General features: G+C 37.2%; 1 protein-coding gene across 3 annotated transcripts; it reads right to left on the reverse strand.

The window, feature by feature from the left end:
- Positions 1–7,594: 7,594 nt before the first annotated feature.
- On the reverse strand, positions 7,595–13,506 carry LOC18448442 (uncharacterized). Of its 3 annotated transcripts, none has more exons than XR_016043660.1 (3): positions 10,157–13,506; positions 9,315–9,428; positions 7,595–8,546 (listed from the first exon to the last, which is right to left on the reverse strand). XR_016043660.1 is itself a non-coding variant. In XM_006858503.4 (2 exons), the coding sequence occupies exons 1-2, from the start codon at positions 12,723–12,725 to the stop codon at positions 8,050–8,052; spliced, it is 3,066 nt and encodes a 1,021-aa protein (XP_006858565.2). In that variant the 5' UTR covers positions 12,726–13,506; the 3' UTR covers positions 7,595–8,049. The 3 variants fall into 3 exon arrangements, 1 of the variants encoding a protein (XP_006858565.2); XR_016043661.1 differs by having other exon boundaries at positions 7,595–9,197; XM_006858503.4 differs by lacking the exon at positions 9,315–9,428.
- Positions 13,507–19,246: the final 5,740 nt, after the last annotated feature.

Here is a 19,246-nt window from a genome sequence, read left to right on the forward strand (position 1 = left end):
ACATCGGGTCCAGGGTCGGATTGGGTCCATAGACACCCTCACTATAAACTCTTTTTTCTTTTCTTTTTTTTTTATATTATCATATATCTATATTATAGGCAACAAGGTCACAATCACCAACCACTAGATTTCAAACCATCTATTTTGTTGTTTAATAGCTAAAAATGATTATATGTTCTTATTGTATATGATCCTAAATACACTGAAACATATAAGACTTAAAGTATTTTATCTCCAACAGTTTATATGTACGGGGTCGGGTCTAATCGGGCTTGGACCCAGACTCGAATAGTGTACGGATCCAGGTTTTAGACCCGAACCCGACCCATCGGGTCCAAATGCTGGACCCATATCGGAACCCGTGTCGGATGTACTTGGCCAAGATTGAGTCCAGGTCCATTGCCACCCTTACTTTTTAGGTTTTTCCTTTTTAAAAAAAAACATCTAATTAGTTTTTCCTTTTTAAAAAAAATATAATTTACCTTTTTGGTTTTTTTCCCTTTTTTAATTTTAAAAAGTGATGTACATTCTAATTTAACTTCAAATAGCTTTTGTGAAAAATGATGTAAAAATCTGTATTAAATCATGCAAAACTAAATATATGCATTAAAATCTACAAAGAAGAAAAAAGTTATCATCATCAAAGCTTTTTCCCAATTAATTGGGGTCGACTACACGAATCATAGCCTGTGATGTTGCTTTATTAAGAATCATACCCTTAGTGACTATAAGTCCATGTATCTTTTTTCACTTCTTCCAATCATATCATTTTGGACCTACCTCTTCTTTTTTTAGCCTTCCACTGGAACTAACTCGCACCTTCTAATAGGTGTTGTACTGGGTCCGTGCCATACATGATCAACTCGCCGAAGTCTATAATTTGCCATCTTATCGCCTATTAGTGAAAGTAAAAATAAAAAAATACATATTGTTGAGCTCGGGCTTCAAAGTTCCCTCGCTGCCCTCGGAAGCGTATGGGCCTCTGTGGTGGATTCTCTATAAAAGTGTATGAAAAGGATATCCAACTTGGATATTCTATACAAGACCTTATGAATGCAGTCCTTCGGGCAAGCCGTACTGCGAGTGGTTCATCGAATACCATTTTAGGAATCTCCTTCAATGACAATGTGCTAGCCAAGTTTCAAAGCTTAGCTCAATGTTGTTAATCAATGGTGTGGTCCATATACATGTTTAACCTCTTTTTTTTTTGTATGTTAATTGTGGGTGATCTCAATGAAACAGGCTTAGAAATTTGAGGAAGAATACCTCCCAAATTCCATTCTCTACTTTACCCATTCTATGTCTGAGACTTTGAAGTGGAGTCCAAGTTTCTTCTACCCTTAGGTGCTAGATCATGGCCAATAATGAGGAACTCTATAGTATAATGGAGAGAGACATCCATTGGGAATAAAGTGAGCTGACATGATGAACATCACCCAAACATGGAAAAAAAAACACTCATACAACTTTCTAGCAAAAGAACATGAACGAACGACTCATCAACTGCTCTCCTTGCTTGAATAAAAGGCGAATATTTGGGATAGGTTGCCTTGAAAGCTGTGAGCCAATAACATGCTTACGCCTTGTGTGGCCCCTGTATAATCCAAACCAAACATGCAGTCGTGTTTGGGTGTCCTTGACCTGCAAATAATAGGTAACATGACTTACCAGAAAAGTTACTTCCAATCTCCAGCTCCCTGATGAGAGTCTTCTCTGGTAGGGTGGTAGTAAAAGCCCGAAAGGTCCTTCTGCAAATAAATACATTCTTATTCTACATCTCGAAGTCTCTGGTGCTGCAACTCTAATCAACACCAAAAGTCACTCCCTAAAGTAACATCTTGCATTGTAACTAGGGGATGTGATCGATGCCGAAAATCTCTAGGAATTGGGCACAAAGTGGATGATCACCAATCCACTGGCCTAACTAGTACTGGGTCCATGCCATCTCCCATCACCCACCATGGATCCTCTGTTCTCAATGAAGGTGTTCCTGCACTAGTTGATAGCCCTCCAGGGTCCTGAGAGTCTTGCATCGTGATTGTTCATTTGCAAGCCATACCATCACATCATTGCCATTTTTTCCTAGGATTACCTCTCTGTAGAGATAGTTGGACTCCCCCTAACTTCACCACCATTGCACAAGAAGAGCCATGTTCATCATCTTTGACATCCTCAGTCCCTACCAACCTTATCCCAACTCACTAAGTGAAACTTTTGGTCTTTTATAAGTTCAGCGGCAGCTCTCAAACCACCTCAATTTCACATTTGTGTTGCAAAGGCATTGCAATATACAGTGATACCATCTTGACATTGGACATGGGACACAACTGGTCTGAAGTGAGAGACTTCGAATCCAAATAGTCATGCTTTATTGAACACCACTAATATCATCTTACTAAAAATTTTTCAAATGATGGAGAAAAAGGGGGAGAGGAGGTCCCCTTACATTATACCTATTGAAGCCTTAAAAGAAAACCTTTTAGAGCACCATTAATCAACATCGAGAAGTGGCTGGAGATAGGCATCTGACGATCGAATGACACTACTGCTTCCCGAAATACACAAGTCTCATTATTAATGATTAAACACGGCTTCTATGAGTCCATGTAGAAATGAGTCCCCTATAAAAAATATGTTTTTGAGATGGATTTTTGGACCAAATTTTTAAGGATATATAATCTCTAACATGGAGATCATGAATATGAATAAGTAAATAAATTTTTAAAATTAAAAATAATGATTTTATAAAAAAACATATGGACCATTAGTTTCACTGTTTTTCGATGGATCACTCATTTGCTTCCATCTTTAAGATGGATCCTTTATACCTTGGGGGACATAAATGTAGCAATGTGTCTTCTGACTCATGGAACAATTTTTCTTATTGATAAGGTATTGTATACAATTAAACTATTCACTTTTGATACTAGATGGTTACAATCACTCTTAACCATTAGATGTCAAACTCAACAGCTTGAGATGTCACAAATTTTACAAAATTTTATTTTGAACCTTGTGCCCAATCAATGACACATCTGCAATCACCCAATTTCAAATCTAATGGTCAACAGTGATTTATACTTTCCCTAATGATAATCACCGCCAAACTTATTGTCCGGCAAATCCCGTTTGTAAATAATGTTTGCTTTTTGTCCATATAGCTCGAACAAATGCATGTGTTTGCTAACAGGCACCTTTTAAGATTTTACATCTCCTTTACAAATGCAGCCCAAGGCATGGACATCGCTTTGCCAAGGACAGTCCTTAATCTAGTAGTAAGCACCACAGTAATAAAGAAGTATCTTGTATAGACTAATGTAGGGTGGCAACGGATCGGTTGGGTCCAGGTTCGGGTCCGGGTCTGGCTGGACCTAGACTCGGATCCGAAAAACTATTATGGGTCACGGACCTAGATACAGATCCAAAGTCACCAGACTTGGACCCAATAATATAATGTGGGACGTGGGCCCGAACTCGAACCCGACTCAAAAATTAAAAAGAAAAAGTTTATATAGAGCCGAGGCTCTAAAAAATTAAATTTGAGCCCACTTCAAAAATTTCACTAAAAGTGGTTATTTTGGTGCTCAAATATCCTCAAATTGATCATCTTGATATCAAGCATGGACAAGAGAAAAAAGATTTCAAGTTTTGGATATAGTGCATCTTGTAACGCATTTTTGGACCGTCAATTTTCAAGATTTTGAAGTTTTCATAGATTTGCTCAATCTACTCTATTTTTGAAGTTCTAAATTTTATAATTAAATATTATAATATATTATAAGGCTATCACAAAGATTTTCAGTATTAAAACCACATTTCTCGACAATATTTGAAGGTGCGCTTTACTTTGATTGTTTAGAGCCAATACAAGCAACACCCAAATTAAAATATCGATGTATTTAAATATATTTTTGGACCCATACCTGACCCGGGTTGGGTCTAGAGCTCCGGTCCCAAATCGGTTCTTGGTTCATTGCCACCCCTAGGCTAATGTAGCAGATATTGTCAATGGACTTTGATAAGTTCCTTCTTAGGTATGATAGCAATGAAAGAGGCATTCATAGTTGTCTTGAATATCCCCTCTCATGAAATTACGAAAACACCACCATGAGGCCCCCTTTATGGGCTGCCAGAACTTCTGAATGAGGCCACTGGGAACCCATCCAAGCCTAGGACTTTACATCTATCCAAGTTGAATACAATTTGCTTGATCTCCTTTGCATTGGATATGATGCATACAATATCACCAATAAGCAAATCCCATATTAAGGGATTGATGTGGTTAATTTTTCCTAAATCAATTAGGAAATCCATTGGAGTTTCTAATTTGGTATGTACTTCTAATATATACAAGAAAATAAGGAAAAGAATATGCGGGCCTTATGAGAAGGACAAGCTTCCTGAGAGAGCCAGGGGCCTCCTGCACAGAGGCAAGGCCACTAGAAAGAAGAGTTTCTCAAGTTGAGAAACAATGCCATGAGACTTTCTTGAGAGAGAGATATGCCGGTTTCTTATAAAACAGGTGATTCTTATGGAGATTTTGTGTGACATTTTTCTATAGTGAGATAAAGTCTCGGTTCTCAATTTTTTTTATTTATTTTTTATTTTTTGTTAATAGTTTATCCGTAAAATAAAGACAAGTGATGGGTTGTGCTAGAGTTGGTCAAAATGGGTGGCTCGACTGAATATTTTGAGGTAAGTCCGTGTTCCACTATTTGTGATGTCACTCTCATTGATATAGTGGATTTCAGTTTGCTATGCCAAAAAGATAGAGCCTTTCTATAAATTTTAGTGTTTGTATTATATGCGTGTTATTATGCTTTATTTCTCATGTTCATGCCACGATTCATACTTGCCTATTGTTTTTTGAACCAGTTTAGATCATGACCATAGCGGGTTCGTTATATTCAGGCTCCTATTTCGGTATCTAATTGGTGTTATACAATCTAGCGATGAGCAGAGTGACCACAAGCCAGCGAGAGAGAGAGCAACTCTTTCCAATAGTTACGGTTAGAGAGAGAGAGAGAGAGAGCAACTCTTCCAGAAGATCCCTGCGTACTGTTTCAAAAATAACCAGTCGAACTCGAATGCTTACCCCGTGTACCATATGAAGTTATAAAAGAATAGCGAATTGATATAAATAGAACACGATCAATAAAATAGATAAATTTGGAAATTAATCCTTTCAAAAAATCTACCCTCATGAAAATCATAAAATATGTACTAACTCTCACAAAAATCACAAAATGTGTCCTAAAACATAAATTTTCAAAACTAGAAAATATGGCTATATAAAGAAATTTATAAAAAATAAATTAGTAAGTATAGATCTTATATCATGACAGTAGCCAATCTGATATATAAGGCTAGTTGATTTTCTAATCCATGAGAACTTACAATCAAAGAAAAGTCATGCTTTGCATATGATTATTGCGCATGCTTAAATTTGGTGTTTTGGCCCAAAAACCCTAATTAGTAATCATGAAAAGCAGCATTTCGCCACATTTTCTTTGCCATGTTTTACTTTTGTTACTTTCTTTTGGTCCAATAAAAGGCACACTAGAAATCATGAGAAGTACATAATTCTTTGGTGAAATGCATTTGATAACCATTCTAGGGCCCAACTAGTTACTTGAGTCAAGGGGTGTGTCTTATTGGAATGAATTCGTTAAACACTAATGATTGTTCATCAGATAATGTTACAAATTATCAATAAACATGCTTGCACTTTATTCATTAATTGTTGATTATTGCAAGAATACTTTCCAACTCTGATTCCTTTCACTGAAATTGAAACAAACAAAGAAAGACAAAACAAAAGAGAGTTGCAACTTATGAGGCCCACTCAAAGATCATGATACTACATAGCATGCATGTTATGAAAATTTTATAGGGAAAAAGCTTAGGCCATGTTAATACAAGTTATTCCTGCAGGAGCACATTGTACACCTTCTCATTACTACAAAAGCAACTACTTATAAGATTTTTCTGGATTTCAAAAACTCGGATCCAAATCATTATATGAGCACAATATTGTTCCTCCGTCAGTAAAAGCCCCGTTTAGGAGATGTTTGGATTTGAAAGTTTGGGATCCACTTTATCTTTTTTCGATTTTTTTTTTTTTTTGTTAAATCAGTGGGGATATGGGCCGCTAACCTTAAAGAACGTCTAAAACAATAGATCTGACAGTCCAAAATTTAAATATTTGTTTACAATCCTAAGACTTTTATTTTTAGGCATATAGAGAGCAGGTACACTTCTTTTTCTATTAAGGAGGTTACAACTTTAATATGGGGTCATATGATTACTCCTGCACAGGATTTTACCCAAAAGAGTGAATATACAGTATACTCCTAGGGTCATATGATTACTCCTGCACAATTTTACCCAAAGGAATGAATGTACGATATAGTCCCACAAATATTTTGACATAAAGAACAGTATACAATGAGATCATTTACTTTTTGTACAAGGTGGTCACAATTAATCTTCATTGTTGGATGTGAAATTGGATGGCTGAATTTGTTCGATTGACCAAGCTCAATATTCAATTTTTTTTTTTGAACTTTGTGACACACTCAAGCTATTAGATTTTACGTTAGATGGTTACAAGTAATTGTGACCTCATGGTCTTATTGTATATAATCCCTTGACATAATTGAACAAAGAAAACTATCATTTTAAAAGTTTTAATTTTTTTTTCTTACATACTAATGCACCTCATGTTAAAGATTATATATTCCCAAAAAAATTAAGTTCTTAAAAATGGATTATGGAGAGGGGGTACATATCTGTATATGAGTTCGCCAACTCGTAAAAACCATGTCAAAACCATGTCCATTAAATAAGTCAGATTAGTGCATGATACTGGATTAGAAACTCTCTCTCTCTCACGGATTCACCTACTCTCTTAATGCTCTCTGAATGAAACTGAGTTAATCAAGAAGGATGGATGGGTGGGTGGGTTGAGTCTCTCTCTCCATGCATATTGTCAACTATTTTTCATCAACAAAAAGAGATTAATTGTGTTGATACCAGGCACTACATGTCTACCATTTGCGTAATTAATTTATTGGATGAGGTTTCTGTAAGGCCTAGGCTTTATAATATTGAAAACAAAATAAAGCCGCATCTCAATTCTTCATCCGAAAAGTACTTTTCACGATAGAAATCTCTATAATGGCTCTAAAATCAATTTTCAACACCGATAATGAAATTTGAAATTAAACAATGGTACAGATCTTACGGATCTATGAACACTTATTTTTAAAACAAAATGAACAGTCTCGATAATTTGTTACGATGTACATTATTTTTAAAATCCAAATTTTTTTCACAACCATAATGTTCAAATCGGGATGACCGATGTAAAGGCTTTTCAATAGCTGAATTGCAATTTTCAATGAATTATAAAGCGAGGATTTACTTATTTTGATAGGGCTGCTGCTCTATCAAACCATTTTCCTTCATTTTCACACCAATTACAACAGCTCATTAAAGTAAACATTCTCAAAGCTTCTCTCTCTCACTGCCATCAAATACAATTGAGGAAAATCATTTCCTCACCAATGCCATCACCCATTTCCACACTTCATTTTGCTAATATGAATGTTTTATATAAGTGTACACTAAGAAAATACTCTACAAATTTAATGGAAAATCAAAGGACAATATGGTACAAAATAACACACACCACTTCCTTGGGTGAGTGTTTCCCATGTTCTAAACTCAAACTGAGTTCACCCCACCTCTCTGTCTCTCTCATTATCACACCACTATCACCGACACAAATGACAAAAGTACCCTTAGCAACAAATTTTGGTGGGATCATGCCTAAAAACAGCTCTAATCCTAACTTAGTCCATGATATGATGAAATTAACCTTCAAATCGATTTTTTTCATGGTAGATCCATGGAAAGGACCTTACTCCCAAGGAATCTCGAAACCGAATTATGAATCAATCAGATTACGATGTTAAGCTCGGGAATTTTCATGATCAAACGGCAATCTTGAACATCCCCCAACTTAGGGGAAATGCATGTGATTCTTCAAATTAAGAGATTTGGAGGAGGTTGAAGTTGAATCTTTCCAGGGTCTTGGTTCTTTGGCTCTCCAGTCTTTGAAGAAGAGGTTTGTTGAAGAATTCGAGTTATTGGTTGCAAGTGGGTGTACAAAATAATATGGTTTTTGATCTCTCCGAGATCGGAGGGGGAGGTCTGAGAAGGTGGTTTAGGGTTTGGGAACTCTGAGAGCATTTGGACCACTTCTCTCATGGTGGGTCTCTCTATGCTATTTTCTTGGACACACAGCATTGCTATGAAGAAGAGGTGCATGGATTCTTCTAAGGGAACTTGGTTTAGTCTTGAGTCTAGGATTAGGGTTACTTTCCTCCGGTCGCCTCCTGTCGTCCTTTTGGCCCATTGGACAATATCGACACCGTCTCCAAAGTCCCCGACTGGCCGATGGCCGGTGATGAGTTCTAGGAGCACGACACCGAAGCTGTACACGTCGCTTTTCTCGTCCACCTTCAAAGTGTAGGCATACTCTGCATGATAATAAGAAGCATTGTTGATATCAAGGATTCTATTTTGGGTCGTTGAAGTCTGGAAAATGTGTGCATGTCTGTGCAAGAGAGAGGATTGTACGTGTGTGTGTGTGGGGGGGGGGGGGGGGAGTGATGCATCATGTGAAAGAGAGAAAGAGGAGAGAGAAAGGTCATCCATGTAATAGAGAGAGAGGTCATCCATGTGATAGAGAGAGAGGAGAGAGGAGGGGGAAGTGAAGCATCTCTGTAATAGAGAGATTGAGGTCATCCATGTTATAGAGAGAGAGAGGAGAAAGAGAGAGAGGAGAGAAAGGTCATAAATGTAATATAGAGAGAGGAGAGAGAGAAGTCCATGTAATAGAGAGAGAGAGTGAGAGAAGGCATGGGGGCACCATTGTCATGGTGCTAGAGAGAGAGAGAGAGAGAGAGGTGGGGGCATCCATGCTATTATGTGGAACCCCGTGGACACGGTGTCAAAGATCAAATATAAATGAATTTTTAAACTACAGTGTTCATCAAGGTGTCGGTCACCAAGGCAAGACTGTAATAATAGAAAAAGGAAAAAGAGAAGGGAATGGGAATGTATGGTTTTCTGCGACAGATTCCGAGTGTTGGGATCTGACACCGAGAGAGCACGGCAACAGTGCAAACCTGCAAATTTTCATTGGAAGACTGTAATTTCTTAAAAGGAGAGCACCCAAATCGTTTTTGTTTTTTGTTTTTACTCCCTTTTTTAATGGGCTCTCTTTTTCTCTCTAAAAAACTTACTTGTGAGATGGTTAAATCTCTTAAAAGGAGAGCACCCGAATCTTCTTTGTTTTTTGTTTTATCTTCTTCGTTGATCCGTGTGTTCTCTCTCTAAAGAAATTGAAACTTGGATCTCTGCAACACGGAATTAATCGGTATCATTGTACTAATCGCCGATCTAATGATTGTCACAAGTTTGGCACACTTTTTTTCCGTTAGGAAAGAAATTCTAGAATTTTTCCTTTTTCTCTTTTCAAAAAGGTTAAAAATGGTAAAAGGGAGTCAAATATTTGGAGAGAGAACAAAATTTGAAGTTAGAGTGATTTATGTGCGGATTTTATTTTAAAAAAAAAAAAAAAATTTATCTACGGGCACAAAATTGTCCATCGATATAAGGAATCCACGGTCAAAATTTTATTTATTTTTTAGAGTATTTTTAGTAGGACAATACCCCATGCTTTAACGCGATGCCCTGTTATAAAAAAAAATCGGTTTAAGAATGCCCTCGTATCGAGAGGTAATTTTGAGAAAAAATAGATTAATCAACCTTTTTTTATAATTTTCACATATAAATAGAGCATTTTGTATTTTTTTAAAAAAATTTAATGTCCGTACATAAACCCTTTGCAGTTATCACCGTGCCTAAGCCTCCTCCAATTTAGAGAGTCAGAGAGTGAGAGCATAGTGAAAAGAGAGAACAGAAAGGAAAAATCCTGAGTGAAAGAGAGAGATGGAAACTGATAAACATGAGAGATAGAGAGACTAATGCAATGCAATTATGGGAAAAAAAAAAACCAAAAAATGAAAAGACAAAAATAATACAGGAGAAAATAAAAAAACAAACTGCAAATGATTTCCAATACCTGGTGCAATGTACCCATAAGATCCAGCAATGACCGACATGCACTCTGATCCTCCAGTATCCTGCAAGAACTTGGCCAGCCCAAAATCTGCAACATGGGCCTCATACTCCCCATCCAACAAAATATTATTTGACTTCACATCTCTGTGCACTATCAATGGAGAACAGTCATGGTGAAGATAACACAGTCCCTTTGCTGCTTCCCCTGCTATTTTATACCTCAATTCCCATTTCAAAAAGCTCCCCCTCTTTCCATGGAGGAACTCACCCAAGCTCCCATTCTTCATATACTCATAAACCAGCAAATTGCTCTCTGAATTTGAGCAGAAGGCCAATAGCCTCACTATATTCCTGTGTTTGATCTGGCCCAATGTCTGTATTTCAGCTGTGAATCCATGGTCATGGTGATTTCCGAAACCCAACAATCTTTTCACCGCAATTTCTTCGCCACTAGGCATAACTCCATGATAGACTATACCAGCTCCTCCCCTTCCAATAACATTGCAGTCTTTTAAGCACTCCAATATATTCTCTGTGCTATAATCAATCTTTTGAAATGCAGTGAGTTTCCATGAGAGAGAATTAGACCTTCGAAGAGATCGAGCTTTCAAAATCCCTGCAATTCCAAAGACCAGGGAGCAAACCAAGAGACCCAATATGAAAACCATCTTGAAATCCTTGCTCGAATCCTGAGAAATCGAGGGAAATTCACATGGGTTCAGTAAAGAACCACATAAAAGTGGGTTTCCAGCGAAAGAAGTGGCATTGAAGTAAGCGAATTGCCCGGATTCAGGCAACCTTCCTGAGAAATTATTGAAGGAGAAATCAGCCACTGTTAAGCTTTTCATGGAGCCAATTGACCTTGGTATGTTCAGGCTAAGATGGTTTCTCGATAAATTTAGGTAATTCAGTATTCGAATTCCTGAAATTTCGGCTGGAATCTGGCCACTAAGCTGGTTTTGGCTCAAATCAAGGTAAGTTAATGAAAAGCAATTTCCTATTTCTATTGGAATTTCACCTGAAATCTGATTTTTGCTGAGATCAAGCTTCAAAATGTGTTTTAGCTCTCCGATCTCTGATGGAATGTCACAGGAGAATCGATTATCGCCCAACAAAAGGATTTGGAGAGCTGAGAAGTTGGAGAGAGAAACAGGAGGGCACCCGGAAATGCAATTGTTAGAGAGATTCAACTGACCCAACTTTTCCGGCTTCCTATTTGAGTCACCGTTCTCCGAGAAATTTCCAGTGAGATAATTGTTCTGCAACTCCATTAGAGTGAGCTCGGGCAAGTATAAGAAGCCATCAGGAATGCTACCATTTAAGTAGTTTTGACCCATTCTCACTCTAGAAAGGCTCAAGCAAGAGCCCAAGCTCTCAGGAATTGGACCAAAAAGAAAATTATTCAACAGTATCAGTATTCTAAGCTTCATACCAGTGCAAAGACCGGAAGGTATCAGACCAGTAAGCCTATTTGTCGATAAATCAAGGGACTCGAGCTTCCCGTTTTGGCCAAGTTTTTTGGGGATGGTTCCTGTGAAATTGTTCATCCATAACCCTAGGGTTTCCAAATTAGGTAATTCTGCGATGAAATCAGGGATCGATCCATGTAATTTATTCATGAAAAGGTTCAGAAGAGCGAGGCCTTTGAGGTTTGAGAACTCTTGTGGGATCTCTCCTGTTAATGCATTGTTAGAGAGGTCTAGATTTATCAAGGCAGTTAAGTTTCCTAACTGTCTCGGGATTGCACTCGAGAGAGAATTAGTCTGCAAAAACAGAGTGTCTAAAAGCTTGAGAGAGCCCAAACTTTCAGGGATTGGGCCTTCTAGACCACAACTAGAGAGATCTAAGTGATTGAGATTGAGCAAATTGCCAAACTCATATGGAATTCCACCTTGAAAATCATTGTAATAACCCATGCAAAGCTCTCTCAAATTGCTGAGATTGCCTAACTCACCTGGTATTTTACCAGTTAGATCATTCCCAGCAAGAGAGAGAAACTCAAGCTCTGAGAAATTACCATAGCTTGGAGGTATGGTCCCATAGAAATAGTTGCCACCAAGGTCTAGATACTTCAAATTCTTCAGCCATGAAAGACCCAAAGGGAGCTTACCTTTGAAGTTGTTATTATAGACATCGATGACTTCGAGTTTCTTTAGGCCTGAGAAGTCCCAATCCAAGCTTCCATTGAACAAATTGTTGGAGATGTTTAGATATCGAAGGCTCGAAAGCGAGGATATTTTGGCCGGAAATTCACCAGAAAACAAGTTTCCGGAGACTGAGAGGTTAACCAGGTGGTCTAATTGTGAGACTTCAGGTGAAACAGAACCTGAGAGGTTCAAATTTGAGATGTCTAGGGAGACCATTCTGCCTCTTTCGCAGCCTACTCCAGCCCACGAACAGATTGAATCTCCATTCGACAAATCCCAACTGTTCAATGCCTGGTCAGTATACAAGAAGTTTTTCTTGAGAGAAGTTAAGATCATAGCATCAGTAGAGAGAGAAGAGGAAGGCGAAGAAAAGAGAGAAGAACCCAAGAGAGAGAGTAGTGAAAAGAGTAGAATTGATGCCATTTTTCTATCTCAAAACAGAGTATACAACTTAGGTTCTGAGATTTTTGCCTAAGACGGAAGCCTAGGAACTTGAAAAGGCAACAATTTATAGAAAAGGCCTCAGTAAGAAGACACAAAGAAGAAGAGAGAGAAGAACCCAAGAGAGAGAACAGTGAGAAGTGCAGAAATGGGCATCATTATTTCTCTATCAAGACAAACTTTGAAGGGTGAAGCCTGAACACTTGAAAAGGTATGAATTTATGGAGAACACAAAGGTGGAGAATGTCAATTTCTGGAACTTGTTGTGGCTTTGGTCTTGAAAGAAGACAAGGAGGATGAGGTCTAAACACTTGAATGAGAGCTAATTTATTGGAAACACAGTGGAAAAGAAGAGGAATCTTTGTTACTTCTGTGAAGTTGAATGGCTTATCACTGAAATGCATCTTAAGGAAGCTTCACATTTAAGCTAAGAATTTGCACTTTCTATTAGATTAAGATGCCTGGTTTTCTTCTCTCAACTATCAGAAGAGAGAGAATTACTTGTAAAATAGAGTGTGGGGGACTATGTATCTGGTTTTCTTTGTTGAGAGAGAGAGAGAGCTGTCAGTGTAGATAGAGAGAGAAGAGAGAGAGAGAGAGCTGTCAGTGTAGATAGAGAGAGAAGAGAGAGAGAGAGAGAGAGAGCTGTCAAGTGGAGAGAGAGAGAGATAGATGTGAAGTTGCATATGTAATTGGTTGCTTTTTTAAGCTAAGAAAATAAGAGAAAGAAAAGAGAGGCGTGCTGGAAAAAGCCGTTGGCTAACAGAAATTTAAAGTGGAAATTAGGAAAGTAAAGCATCTCCTTATCCCCCCGGCTTCCTCGCCCTCTTTTTTGAGAATCAAAAGCACCCCCAACTATTCAAAAAATGGCAAAGGGACATTCTTTGACAAGGCCAAAAACAATTTATTTTTTTGGAAATTAATAGGAAAATATTTTTTGTTTTTGAAATGTATGGAGTCCCATGTATTTTATAGGGGTTGTATATAACGAGATATTTATTTTTTTGTATAAAGATGTCACAATTATCTTTAGCTATTGGAAGTGAAATTTTATAGCTCAAAGTGTATTACATAGTCCTAGAACTTTTATTTTGGACCTTGTGTCTAGTCACCGTCACATCCCTAGCCACCTTTATATTGGACCTTGTGTCTAGTCAATGACACATCTCTAGCCACCTGATTTCGCATCAAGCCGATAATGGTTATAGCCTCCTTGTATCAAAATAATTGTCTTATTGCATGCATCTCCTATTTTATATTTGAGAAAGTATATAGTGAGACCATTTACCTCTGGTACAAGGTGGTCACAATTAATCTTGACTATTGGATGTGAAATTAGTGATTGCATTTATTTCATTAACCAAGCTTAAAGTTCAAAAGAAATTTTTTCGAACTTTGTGACACAACCAAGCTGTTAGATTTTATATCGGATATTTGTAAGCAATTGTGACCTCTTTGTACTAAAAATAAATGGTCTCATTTTATACAAGCATAAATTTCATTTTATATAGTAAATGTTGTATTTAATTTTAAATTTTTTTTATGTATTTGATGAAGCTCAAATTTTATATAAAATATTTAAAATATCGTAAAGTTAAACTAAAACAATAAAACTACAATCTTATATTCTTTAAAATAACTTTCAGCATTTTTTTGCAAATGTGGGATGGTGAACATTTCAACTCCCTAAATTTACGCTCAATCCAATATATAGGAAAAAAAAAAACGAGAATTGAAATACAATATGCCCCCTAAAAAATTGGGACTCCTAGTGTAAAATATAAAATATACAAGACTATTTTTAATTTTGAGAATGAAATAGGAATTTTAGTAAATTTTATTTCTTTAAAAATTGAACAATATTGGGTTTCAAATTAGAATGTAAAATAAAAGCATCATCATCGTCATAACTTTTTTCCAATTAATTGGGATCGTCTACACGAATCCTGATCCGCCATTCTGCTCTATCAAAGTTTATGCGCTTAATGAGGTCATAAGTTTCCATATATTTTCTATCTCGTGACCTCATTTGCTGTAAAAATAAAATAACTTAATTTTAAAAGATTTTGTGATATTTTCATGTTTTTTTACTTGGGTTTCGATTTTGGTATTTTTCCACTTTCCAAATGTTTGCTCTATGAATGCATCACCATGACAAAAGATATGCCTTCTTTTTAAGTGAATGCATAGCTATGAGTGCATGCTGGGATGCATAGCATGAAATCATGCATGCGTAAGTGTTTTCGTGCTATGTAGGGAAAGGCACAATAAGAAACCCTAATTTGGCACCCACAAAACCGACCAATGATCTCATGAAAGACTTTTTCTAAAATCTGAAATACAATGAGATATGTGTGAACACTGTGCAGAGAGAAGTTCACATTTTGTTCAACAACTCGGTCATTTATTACTTACCCAAAAAAAAAACTAGGCCATTTAGAGAGCGAGCATACTGTAGTCCTGCAGGTGCAGGGACAAACTGTACACATGTTCTCGCAAGCAAATGCCTACTAAGGCGGCTTCTCTCGATCTAAAATTTTGGATTTAGAGATGATTATTTACGAAATAAAAAGTCTAGGTTTAATTTCTTAAACACTTAAATATGATTGTTCAAGAATTGGATGCACTGTTCAATCTTAAGTTTACTTTTTCATAGGGCATAATTTTTTTTTTTTTTTTTCTTTTTTCTTTTTACTTTTTTGAGGTTGGCCGTTTGGTTGATAAGGCTACATCCCAAAATTTAGGGTCCTAAAGATAATCCTGAATAGGGTTTTACCCAAAGTAGCAAATAGGTAGTATACTCCCGATAGAGCATATAATCATTTAGCTTTTACATGTAACCAGGATGAAGTTTATAAGGCCTAGGCTTTGTGAAAACAAAATAGAGCCTCACCACAAATTCTCGAAAGCATTTTTGGCAATGAAAATCTCCAAGATGGATCTAAAATCAATTTCCAACACCAAGAATAAATTTTGAAACTCAAAAAATAGTACAGATCTTGTAGATCTATAAATACCTATTTTTAGGGGGAAATAGATGGTCTAGATAATTTGCTACCGTGTACACTGTTTTTAGGGTTTAAAATCCTAAATTTGTTCACAACCATAATGTTCAAGCCGATATTATCCATCTAAAGGTTTTCCAATGCTTGAATTGTAATTTTCGATGAAGTATGAGATGAGGCTTTACTTATTTTGATAGGGCTGCAGCCCTATCAAATAGTTTTCCATTAGTTAATATTGATTTTAGATATGGCCAAATAAGAAAATTTTATGTTGATTTTACAAGTTAAAACATTCCATGTTGCTCGGAGAAAAAGAAAATTGGAGATAGATGAGAGAGAGAGAAAGAGATAAGAAAGAGAGAGAGAAAGAGATAAGAAAGAGAGAGAGGGAGAGAGAGAGAAAGAGATAAGAAAGAGAGAGAGAGAGAGAGAGAGAGAGAGAGAGATTTGTGGGGTGGGAGGGGGTGTTGTGTAGTGTAGACATTAGAGTATTGAGGAAAAAAAATAAATGTATAAACACATGCACACAAATGGAGAGAGAGAAAGAGACAGGTTTTACCATTTAGACAAACAGAGAGAGAGAGAGAGGTTTTACCATTCAAAGCATATATATGGAGAGGGAGAGAGAGAGAGAACACATAGATGCATGTATGCGTCTTCGTAACCTCACAAAGCCGTTGAACACAAGGTTAATATTATAGTGATTTAAGTGAGAGAATCAAATGTGCTTTATCGCTTTATTCCCTCTCTTACCTTCCCCAAAGCCAAAGGGACCATCCATTAGGGCATGAATGCATGCTTTAGGAATGGTCTAAAGCAAAGCAAAGCAAAAAAGAAATATGAGTCTAGATCTCCCACTTCCATTAATAAATATAAAAGAAAAGGAAATCTAAGGCATGGAAAAGAGTGCTCTTGTATGAACTTGAATTGCAGTGTCAATCTCTCAAAGTGGCTTTTATCCCAAGGACCCCTGACCCTACACTGCCTAATGAAACCTCTTTTGAGAGGGGTCACCATCTGACCCACTTTAAGGGCATTGGGAAGGTCTTTTGATTACGAATATGGAAGGCTGCATATGGGTTAAGAAGAAGCTCCAAGAGCTGATAGTGGACACATGTAGTTGGAAAATGGAGGGTCAGTCCCCCTTTGGTAAGTCACAGGTGCACATTATGTGGCCTCTCCTACGTGCACATTCATTCTCCTCTGTCTTAGGCTCCGGGCCTGGGGCATTTAGGAGCTCCTTCTTGTGGGTTTAGAGATCAAAGTGTGAAAAAGAGAGAGAAAATAACAATGAACAACAATAGCACAAATCAATTAGAAGGAAAATAGAATATAGAACACAAATGCACTATGCAGTTGATTACATTTTTACAGGCTAAGACGAGCAATGATTTTCATAGGTTCAAATGGCACGGGTCAGCTATGTGAGAAATTGAGCAAATAGTATAAGGCCATACATATCGGCTCGAGCCCTAATTTAACCTCAAATAGATACCTCTATATGCCAAAATATCCATATGATAGTCCCACATTTCTCAAATTGATATATCTATATGCCAAAATCATCCCTATACTGGTCCCACATTTCCCCAACACACGGATCGCGGGCCTACCGAACCCCTGACTGATGGCAAGGATCAAGAGGGCCCGAGGTTAGCATAGGATAGATACTAGGTTACACTGTAGAATTCAAGATATAGTTGCACCCAACCCTTAGGGTTCTTACTTAATAATCTAGGGTGCCATTATAGTGTTCTTTCTTATGGACCTAGGTGCCCTTATGGATAAGGATACCCTGGGTCTAAGGTACCTTAGTGGAGCTATCTTGTTGTGCAATTCACTTTCCCAAAAGGCAACTCTTGGAGTACTATAGGTACACTGGAGGGTTCTGCTAGTGGGTACCCAAATAGACTTTATGGGCTCCTCTCATGTGACTCTTGTGCTTATATGGGTTCCTCCAGGTGTGCCACTAATGCGCTTAAATCACTGTCATGGTTCGCTTTGGAGTGACAAAATTTGCCCCTAGGTCCATTCTTAATCGGTCCTCTACCCTAGCATTATGGGCTACTCCCACTTGGCCCAATTGCCCTAATTTTACTTTGCATGGGGTTCCTCCAAATGGTTCCTCTAACCAGGTCCCTAGTGACCCAAACCTAAGAGGCTTAACTCTAGGACTCTCAAGGATGCTTCCTACTACCCTCATGGATTATTCTTAGTGGGACCCTTGATGACCTAAAAAATCCTCTTGAAAAGCCTCCAAAGACCTATGGTGTGCTCCTTGTGGAACCCCCCACATACTGGGCTTCTTTTCTATGAGATTAACTTGTGGGTCCTCGTTATTGGGGTCCATTCTTTTGGATTGGGTTCCATTTTTTTGATGCCCTGTTTGACACAAGTGCCTAGAAAGTGTAGGAGTTGTCCTTATACTAGAAGTCCAGAGCAAATCTGGCCTCCCTTGAAAGTCCTAAGGAGCATTGTGTGATCAACAAAAACTATTTCTTTATACGAGTGTCATGTAATCTCACGTGTTGAGGACTGACCAAACACTGAGAGAGAGCACCGACCATTGCTTTTCCATGGCCATTTGATATTGTACCCCTCTTGAAGAACAGGGCAGGAATGGCTTTTTGCTGTTTCCTTTTCCTTTCCCCCTTTTATTTATTTCATTAAATTTTAGCTTTTTCTATCTAGGTTTTTCCTTCTAGTATTTTCTTATTTTGTTTTATATTTTTATGAATATGGGTGTCCATTGGTTTTTTGCATAGATATTGTTCTTTAGGGTTAATTTAGGGTTTGATACAATATAAAAGTTTGTGGTGTGTTTTTGGCTCCAAATTAAGGAAAAAAATTATATAAGGTTGCAACTTTATACTGTAGAAGTGAAGTGCACTTCAAAAATCTAGTAAAAAAGAGTGTTCTATAGTTTGGAAACCTTCTAATTGATCATCTTGATTTTTGAGATGTATGGATATATAAAAAAAAGAATTTTAAGTCTAAAAAATAATGCATCTTGTAAATAATTATTTGGATTGTCTACTTTCAAGATTTTTAGGTGTTTATAGATCTGCTCGATCTATAGGGTTTTTACTTTCTAAAATTCAAATTTCATAATCATATATGACCATAGATTTTCAAGTCATTGTGAGGCTTCCGACACCGGAACTATACCTTCTTACAAAATTTAGAGGTGTGCCTTACTTGTATGGTATAAGGTGGGCATTTTTTAACTAATCTCACCCATAAATTAATATTTTTTGTGTGATCGTGTGAGAAGCATCTTGTATTTCAGAGCTGCGACAGTAAAGCCACTGATCACTTTCATTGATAGTCATTTCAGTGATACACCATATAATATTGGAAATTTTTTGTGCTATTCCTTTTCATTCTGTTTGCCGCTTTTTTTGTTTTCTCTTGTTTTTCACATTGTTATGACCCCCTAGGTTAAGGTATTTTGCACAAAAGCTTAACAACTATGGCATAAGGCATGAGTAACTAGCA

The sequence above is a fragment of the Amborella trichopoda genome, chromosome 11, assembly GCF_054954075.1.
Source record: "Amborella trichopoda isolate Santa Cruz 75 chromosome 11, AtrichopodaSantaCruz75HAP2 v2.0, whole genome shotgun sequence".
In the NCBI taxonomy this organism is placed as follows: domain Eukaryota; kingdom Viridiplantae; phylum Streptophyta; class Magnoliopsida; order Amborellales; family Amborellaceae; genus Amborella; species Amborella trichopoda.